At 45.6% G+C, this 9,472-nt stretch overlaps 1 protein-coding gene across 1 annotated transcript; it reads left to right on the forward strand.

Annotated features, from left to right (window-relative positions):
- The first annotated feature begins 391 nt into the window (after positions 1 to 391).
- On the forward strand, positions 392 to 5,221 carry DUXA (double homeobox A). Its single transcript, XM_081512318.1, has 4 exons — positions 392 to 541; positions 3,157 to 3,259; positions 3,836 to 3,981; positions 5,123 to 5,221. The coding sequence occupies exons 1-4, from the start codon at positions 392 to 394 to the stop codon at positions 5,219 to 5,221; spliced, it is 498 nt and encodes a 165-aa protein (XP_081368444.1).
- The last annotated feature ends 4,251 nt before the right edge of the window (positions 5,222 to 9,472 follow it).

The raw sequence follows: 9,472 nt of genomic DNA on the forward strand, positions 1-9,472 counted from the left end.
AACAATACCTGTTAACAGGTGCTCTTTATGAGTTCAAATGTCCATCATTGTCATGACATCCCCTGCATCTTCCTGACTCATATTGTTCTTGATCCATAGGGTCGGGACACATCAGTTTTTCATGTTTTTTTTTTCTTTTTTCTTTTTTTTTTAAACGGAAGACATTGTGTCCCTGGTCATGGCCTTCAGGTCAACTAAGGAAGCTTCAAGAATCACCACCCTTGTGTGCTTAAGGGCTTTATAATCGAGGATTCTTTCCATCTGGGTTCTGGTGGATTCAAAATGAAAAGAGGAAACGAGAGACAAGCTCCACGCTGAAGCGTGAATACATACAATGGCCGATTGAATGCTTCTCTCCTCCAATTTATTGGTCTCTCTCTCCCCAGAGACCATGGCGACACACTGCAGGCGCAGCCGTACCTCGTTCACAGAGCAGCAGTTGAAGATCCTCGCCCAGGCGTTCAGCCAAAACCCTTACCCCGGCTACGCTGCCAAACAGAGACTCGCTGTGGAAGTCAACATCGAAGAGTCTAGGATCCAGGTACGTTCCAAGTTCCAGATCTCCAGGACGAGAAGCAGGAACTCGGGGTGGGAATGGGGGGGTGGACTTGTGGCCCAGTAGCTAAGACCCCGAGCTAGATGTAGCGAGACATAGCTACAGGTGTTTGCGTCGACTTAAAAAACAGTCACAACCTAAAAGTTGAGAGTTAGCTTTTTACTCAGTGGAAATTTTTAGGACTTCAAGCCTGGGAGGCAGGTCTCAAGTAACCCTGAGAGAACTGCTCCAAGGAGGCGATGGGGGAAGAGGGAGGAGCCGGGTTATATGTGTGCTCAGTCACCTCCGACTCTGTGAGAACACTGGCGTGAGTTGCCATTTCCTTCTCCAGGGGATCTTCCCAACCCAGGGATTGAACCCACAGCTCTTGTGTCTCCTGCATGGGCCAGCGGATTCGTTACCAGTAGCACCACCTAGGAAGCCCCCTGTTATAAAGCAGTCGCAACAAAGGGCGAGTAGTCTGAACATCCAAAGGATTTTTGTAATTTACAGAAAACCAGATATCCCAAGTGAAGGAATTTAGTGCTTTTCTGTGTATGAGAAGGCGCAAGAGTCTGGGCTCACTGAAATCACTCCTTTCATATGCACCTCAGCTGTGTGACCAGTATCCTGTCTTTTGTCATATCCTGAGCTCCCTCGGGGCTCGTCCCAAGGAGTGGCTGCAATCTGATGGCTGTTACATTCCAGGTATTTGTCTCCTTTCTGAGTGCCCTGGAGGGCAGGAATCGCTGATGAATGTGACATCCTTGTTTACTGTTATGGCAGGAGATACTCCATTTGCATAATTTTTTGAGAATGCACACTTCAAAATTCCAGGAGGGTGAAAATCTTTTCCCCCCTCCCCAAATTTTAGTAATTGGGAAAGTTATTAACTGAAATTGGTACAATGTTTCTGGAGGACAATCTGTCAGTATGCATTAAACCTGAATGTTCATGACATTTGACAGCATATCATTTTAAGGATTTTTTTTTTTTTTTGCCAAGGAGATAACTTAGGATGTTTGTAATAATGTAGCTGCGAGAATATTCATAGCATTGTGTGCTGCTTTTTCTTTTTTAATTGTTTTGGCCGTGCTGCCGGGCATGCGGGAGCTTGGTTCCTCAACCAGGGATCGGACCTGGGCCCCCTGCAGTGGAAGATCCGCTTCTTCACCGCTGGGTCAACAGGAAGTCGTAGCATTTTGTGCTTCTAATAGAGAGCTGTTGGAGAGAAACCTCTACTCAAGAATAAGAGGAGGGACTTCCCTGGTGATCCAGTGGGTAGGAATCCACGTTCCCAATGCAGGGGCCCTGGGTTTGATCCCCGGTCAGGGAACTAGATTCCACGTGCCACAACTAAAACCTGACACAGTCAAGTAAATAAAAAATAAAATATAAAAAAGGAAAGAGGGTTGGGAACCATTCACTGAGCACGTGTCATGTGCCCGTGTGATACGGGCGTTGAGTGGAGTGCTTTGCTTGACCCTCGGAATGAACTCCCAAGAATGTCACTCAAAACCTCCCTTCACAAATGTGGACACTTGAGAGTGAAGGCGCTTCCAGGAGCAGGAAAGAAATGTGCAGATACACCTTCAGAAAAGAGGCATGGTGTGGTGGCTGGAAGACACACTTATTCCAGGGTGTAAAGGCCAAGGAGGTCATCATATGTGATGTGGTCACAGATATTGGCAAGTGTCTGATGACACGGTAAGATGCCAGAGGAATGATGGATGATGTGATGGTTGACCTTGTCCTTTCAGTGAATTCCAGGAGACCAGGGAATGGCAGCCTGGTGTATGTGTGCTCAGTTGTGTCCCACTGTTTGCAACCCCATGGGCTGTAGCCCTCCAGGCTCCTCTCTCTATGGGATTTCTCAGGCAAGAATACTGGAGTGGGTTGCCATTCCCTTCTCTAGGGGATCTTCCCAACCTATGGACTGAACCCATGTCTCCTGGACTGGCAGGTAGATTCTTTACCCCTGTACCACCTGGGAAGCCCGGGTGTGCAGTTGCAGATTCAGGCTTGACAGAGATCTTACAAGCAGAATAATTACAGCATCCATTTATTAACTTAAAAAGAGTATTACAGGGGACTTCCCTGGTGGTGCAGTGGTTAAGACATTGCCTTCCAATGAACGAGGCGCAGGTTTAACCCCTCATTGGGGAGCTAGGGTCCCACATGCCTCATGGCCAAAAAACCAAAAGGTAAACAACATATGCAATATTGTAACAAGTTCAATAAAGACTTTAAAAATGGTCCATATAAAAAATCTTTTAAAAAAAGAGATTATTATAGCAAATTGTGTTGGGACCAGATCATGAAGATGCTGAATGCCAATCCTTGATCTAAGGCTTAGTTGAATGTGACCAGGATCAGTGATAATCCTGAGTTTAGGGTTCAGAAGAATCACTGCCCACCCCACTTTTGGGAGACATGTCATGGCACATGGGATTTTAGTTCCCCGACCAGGGATTGAACTCATGCCACCTGCAGTGGAAGCGGACGCTCCTAACCACTGGACTGCCAGGGCAGTCCCAGAATCACTCCTTTGGAGAAGAGCAGCAGCGAGGCCAAGACGACATGAACATGTTTCATTCTCTCGTTTTCTTTTCCTCTCTTAGATATGGTTTCAGAATCGAAGAGCGAGGCATGGATTCCTGAAGAGACCCAAGGAGAACACAGACCCAAGCAAAGACCACGCCTCCCCCAAAGAGAAGATTCAGGGTAAACAGCCTGCTGCAGCCCTGCTCCCCACCAGAGCCTCCTGGGACGCAAGTGCCCCTTGAGAGTTGTGCCACCTAAAAAACCATCTCTTCCTTTCTGTCTTTGTAAGAGGAGAGTAGGAGAGGAATGTTTCCTCCTTCAGGGTTTCCTGGTCAAGGCATCCCAGGAGCAAAGGGTTCTGCGAGGCCCCTGGAAAGTCTCCCTACAAGGTGTAGATATTCTGAGTCTTAGCTTATATGCACTGGAGTCTAGCAATTCAGCCAAATACTACTGCTTCTCACAAGAGATGTGGGTTGGATCCCTGGGTCGGGATGATCCCCTGGAGGAGGAAATGGCAACCCACTCCAGTATTCCTGCCTGGGAAATCCCACAGACAGAAGAGCCTGGCGGGCTACAGTCCATGCAGATTAGGACATGACTGAGCACACACTCTTCTAGAACCTTCCACCTTGAATCGCCTTCTCAAGCAGTGGCAACAGATTCCAAGTTAGGTGGTGAGACATGTTTGGGTTCCTCATCTGAAGATGTAAGCTGATGCCAAATGTTTTTCTACCTTCAATCCTACCCCTGCTCCAGATGTAAGAGACAGACGGTGTCGTACCAGCTACACTTCCTCTCAGCTGCAAACTCTCAAGAATGCGTTCACAGAAAACCCTTATCCTGGGATTGACTCCAGAGAGCAACTTGCTGAAGAAATTGGGGTTCCAGAGTCAAGAGTCCAGGTAAGCGAGAAGGGATTTGATATTGGTAGGTGTGTACATAATGAGACATTTCTGAATGATTTCTCCCCCAGGGACTTATTCTCATAGATATCATAAGCAGGACAGATGGAGACTTCCCGGGTGGTTCAGTGGCTGAGACTCCATACTCCCAATACCTGGGGTGCGGTTCAATCCTGGTCAGGGAACTAGTTCCCACATGCCACAGGCAAGAATTTGCATGCTGCAGCTATAAAGATCTCAACCAAGTGCTACAACTAAGATATGGTGCAGCCAAATAAATAAATATTAAGAAAAACAAACAAATAGCATAATATGTTGTAAATGAAAAAAAGATGAGCAGAACAGATGAAAAATGGGATTTCTGGCTTGACTAGTTCTTCCCCAATGGCTCAATAGGTAAAGAATCTGCCTGCAATGCAGGAGACACAGGAGACTCATGTTCGATCCCTGGGTGGGGAAGATACCCCGGAGGAGGAAATGGCAACCCACTCCAGTATTCTTGCCTGGATAATCCCATGGACAAAGGAGCCTAGTTGGCTACAGTCCGTGAGGGTCCCGAAGAGTTGGACATGACTGAGCACGCATGTACCCATGGGATAACAATGTTTTCCTAGAAGACGTTACCCTATCCTGGGTCACAGAGTTAAAACAGGCATTTTTGAGAGGAAGGAGAGAAGTGGGAAGAGAATTCCAGGCAGAGGGAAAAGTTGAGATACAGGATGGCCCTTTAGGGAAAGACTAATACCTAAAATGAGGGAATTGTGGGGACTTTCAGTATATGAAACCTATCAGCAGATCATAAAGGAATTTCACAAGACTCAGAATTTTGAGGGACATCCCTGGTGGTCCAGTAGTTAGGACTCCATGCTTCCACTGCAGGGGCACGGGTTTGATCCCTGGTTGGGGAACTAAGATCCCTGTAAGCCACAGACACAACAACAACAACAACAAAATTTAGAATTTTGAACTTTATCTTGAGATGTGATAGACTTTCCCAGATGTCTTATGGAATGTCAGTGGTTTGAGAATTAGACCTAAAAGAAACCATCTCTTCCTCTCCTTTGGCTTATAAGATGAGCAATGGTGAGACTTGGATGACGTCAATTTTTTTTCATTAAATCTCTTTGTTTTACCTATTTAGATTTGGTTCCAAAACCGAAGATCTAGACTCCATATCCAGAGAAAAAGAGGCCTTGAAGAAGCTTCAGACCAAAGACAGAACCAGGGACAGGATCTCTGACATGGGAGAGTTCAAGGTACTAGCCTGTTGTTCCCAATGTGGCTCACAGTCAGAGTCTCGCCAGTTGTTCCGCACTGTGGAGTCAACTCCAGCTTCCTCTGGGGCAGTGCATGATGTTTCCACTCCGTGGGGTCGGGGGTGGTCACAGTCCCCAAGGCTCTTCCCAAGGCTGTGGTCCTCCCGAGGAATTCCACTGCCCACTTCTCAAGCTCTGAACTGGAACCCAGAAACCCTGTTAGTATGTGAGCTTTGTTCACTAATATTTTCCCTGTTCCTGGCACATGGTAAACAATCAGCTTTCGTGGAAGGTGTGACTGAGTTACTGGCAGAATGAATCCTCAGGTGTGTTCTGCCGGGGGCTGGCTAATGCACAGCTTTCCCAAGGGATAGGAGGTTCCATATTTGACTGGAAAGTTGGAAAGAGTTGACCTCCATTTTTGTATGCATAAACTGGTTTCTTTAATTTTTCTTTTCCCTTTCTGCTGTAGGTATACAGAATGGCACTTCAAAGTGACTGTTTTGTTTCTCTGGAGGCAGAACAAGGTGAACAGGGAGACAGATTCGGTATATTTGATGTCATGTCATCAGCCTGGACTCCACATTAATTATCTTCCTGGGAACATACACCCCTAAACATACCTTCAGCTTCAGTTTCTGGAGATGGTAAAGAGGACTTCAGGAGGCAGAGACAGATGGTACAAAAAACCATGCAGCCCTAGTGACCAAATGCAGATTCAGAGTTCAACAGATCTTGAGGACAATGAAATAATTATAAATAATATCATTTTTTGATCATCAGAATATGACTGATTCAAGCAAAAATCATCAAAATGTGTGGTATCATGATTTTAATCAAACTAGTAAACCCCTAAAAGGATGGGGTTCAGAGCAAACATGTGGAGGACGGGAGAGTGATGCACGGAGGAGGACATGGAAGCTCCGAGCCCTTTGTCACGTACCTCACCAACGCTCTGTAGCCATCTGGCTGTTGACTTACATCCTTTAATATCCATTGTAATAAATCTGCAATCTAGTGACTTTCCTGAGTTCTGTGAGCCACTGTAGCAAATGAATCAAACCCAAGGAGAGGGGTTCGTGGGAATCTCTGATTTATAGCCTATTGGTCAGAAGTACAGGTAACCATGTGAACTTGAGATTGGTTGGAGGCATTTATAGTCAAAGAATAGATTTAATCAGAGAAATGAGAAAAATGCAGAAACAAAGGAAAACAGTCAAACAAGATGAAATTTTGTTTGGGAAGGTCATGTACACACTGCTGTATTTAAAATGGATAAAAACAAGGCAAAGAATGGATACACGTATATGTAGGGCTGAGTCCCTTCCCTGTTCACCTGAAACTGCCACCACATTGTTAATCGGCTGTACCCCAATACAAAATAAAAGGTTTGAATTTTGAAAAAGAAAAGATGAAATACTTCAGCCATTAAAGTCAAGGATCTCTAGTTCCTTCACAAGGGCTATCTTGGCCTTCGCAGGAGGCACTAGTGGTAAAGAAACTGCCTGTGAATGCAAGAGTCTTAAGAGACTAGGGTTTGATCCCTGGGGGAGGGCATGGCAACCCACTCCTGTATTCTTGCCTGGAGAATCCCTTGGTCAGAGGAGCCTGGCGGGTTATAGTTCATGAGTCCAACATGACTGAAGCAACTTAGCACGCCAGGGCTATAGGTCATTTTCTGAGCCATGATTACATCATGACCAGACTATAGGCACAACATAAGCTGCTCCATCTTACGCAATTCTGAGAGTTCATCTCAAGGACATAGGAACAAATTGACCCTGGAACTGAAGATTAACTGTACTGGAAACAAACAAAATGACACTGGTCAGACCACCCACGAACAACTTCAAGATGACTGTCAGAGATGACTGTACTCCTCTGCACGTAGCCACCCCTCTCCACCTGTGTATTCTTGAAATTCCCCTTTAAAATCTCTTGCCCTCTTATCATTAACGGGGATTTGGTTCTTTGGAACTTGTGTCCAGCTTCTCCCCAGGATTGTCAGCTTTCCCAATAAAGCTATCTTTGCTTTTACCTAACATGTGTCTCCCAGTAATGGATTCTTGAGCAATAAGCAGCTGAACCTGAGTTTGGTCTTCGGACTGAGACCCTAACCCATGGAATACGCCTCTCCAAGTTGATGGTCAGAATTGGGTTGAATCGTAGGATACCTGCTGGTGTCCCCAGCACTGGTTGGTTGGAATTGGGTCCAGAACCCAAATGTATGTCCAATATAGTAGCCACACTGCTGCTGCTAAGTCGCTTCAGTCGTGTCCGACTCTGTGCGACCCCATAGACGGCAGCCCACCAGGCTCTGCCGTCCCTGGGATTCTCCAGGCAAGAATACTGGAGTGGGTTGCCATTTCCTTCTCCAGTGCATGGAAGGGTAAAGTGAAAGTGAAGTCGCTCAGTCGTGTCCGACTCTTAGCGACCCCATGGGTCTGCAGCCTACCAGGCTCCTCTGTCCATGGGACTTTCCAGGCAAGAGTACTGGAGTGGGATGCCATTGCCTTCTCCGAGTAGCCACACATACATACACAAAAAACAATATAGTAGTCACACACAAAACACCCCAAAACAATATAGAAGCCTCCACAACACACACCAAGAAAAACCCCAAACAATCTAGTAGCCACAAGTCACAGTGGACCACTGGGTTCCAGAAACGACGAGTGTGACAGGACGTGAGTAACTATTTCATTCAACAGCACATGAACAGGGGATTCCCTGGTGGTCCAGTGGTTGAGTGAAGTGCTTTCGCTGCAGGGAGCACAGGGTTTGATCCCTGGTCAGGGAACAAGATCCTGCACACCATGAAGTGTGAACAAAAAAAAGTAACATTGTCTTTGTGATTTAATAAGTGTGCACTTCAAACACTGATACCTACTTATGTGATGGCATTAATAGGCTTGAAAGTATAATTTAAATTTATATCTTAATCACAACAGAACCGAAACTATAAGGATATATTTCAACAGAATATACATACATGGCGCAAAAGAAAAATCTTAAAACTACTGTACTAAAGCACTTAACACGGGTCACCCCTGCTGGCTCAGGGGTGAAGACTCCATCTGCCAATGCAGGAGACATGGGTTCGATCCCGGGTCCAGAAGGATCCTACATGCCAAGGTGCAACTAAGCTCGTAAGCCACAGCTATTGAGACTGTGCTCGGCAGTCCAGGAGCTGCATCTACTGAGCCTGCGTGCTGCAATCACCGAAGCCAGCACGCCCTAGAGCCCATGCTCTGCAACAAGAGAAGCCACCACAATGAGAAGCCCGCACACTGCAACAAAGAGTGGCCCCTGCTTGCCTCAACTAAAGAAAGCCCGTGTGCAGCAATGAAGACCCAGCATAACCAAAAATTTAAAAAATATTTTAAGCACTTAATATGAATATTAATAAGTCCTCAGGTAAGAAAGAAACAAAATATTCATGTACCAGAAGAAAGACTGTCTGATCTGATGTTTGGGAGAAAGTTAACTCTAAGTAAGGGGTGGCCAAAGAGGCAGCCCCTTATAGGAATTTGAGATCTAACAGAAAGGGAAAGCGTTGAGCTGTTCAAGGATTTATAATCTGCTTTAGTTCCAGAAAAACATCTACTTCTGCTTTATTGACTATGCCAAAGCCTTTGACTGTGTGCATCACAAAACCTGTGGAAAATTCTGAAAGAGATGGGAATACCAGGCCACCTGACCTGCCTCCTGAGAAATCTGTATGCAGGTCAGGAAGCTACAGAACTGGACATGAAACAACAGACTGGTTCGAAATTGGGAAAGGAGTCCGTCAAGGCTGTATATTGTTACCCTGCTTATTTAACTTCTATGCAGAGTACATCATGAGAAACGCTGGACTGGATGAAGCACAAGCTGGAATTAAGATTGCTGGGAGAAATATCAATAACCTCAGATATGCAGATGACACCACCCGTATGGCAGAAAGCAAAGAGGAACAAAAGAGCCTCTTGATGAAAGTGACAGAGGAAAGTGAAAAAGTTGGCTTAAAACTCAACATTCAGAAAACTAAGATCATGGCATCTGGTCCCATCACTTCATGGGAAATAGATGGGGAAACAGTGGAAACAGTGACAGACTTTATTTTTTGGGGCTCCAAAATCACTGCAGATGGTGACTGCAGCCATGAAACTAAAAGATGCTTGCTCCTTGGAAGAAAAGTTATGACCAACCTAGACAATATAGTAAAAAGCAGAGACATTACTTTGTCAACAAAG

This window comes from Giraffa tippelskirchi, chromosome 7, assembly GCF_054371585.1.
Source record: "Giraffa tippelskirchi isolate mGirTip1 chromosome 7, T2T-mGirTip1v1.2.pri, whole genome shotgun sequence".
In the NCBI taxonomy this organism is placed as follows: Eukaryota; Metazoa; Chordata; class Mammalia; order Artiodactyla; family Giraffidae; genus Giraffa; species Giraffa tippelskirchi.

Coding starts and splice junctions, on each gene's coding strand:
- DUXA (XM_081512318.1), top strand. CDS start 392: ATGGCGACACACTGCAGGCGCAGCCGTACCTCGTTCACAGAGCAGCAG. Junction 542..3,156: donor TCGAAGAGTCTAGGATCCAG/GTACGTTCCAAG, acceptor TTCCTCTCTTAG/ATATGGTTTCAGAATCGAAG. Junction 3,260..3,835: donor CCCCAAAGAGAAGATTCAGG/GTAAACAGCCTG, acceptor CCCCTGCTCCAG/ATGTAAGAGACAGACGGTGT.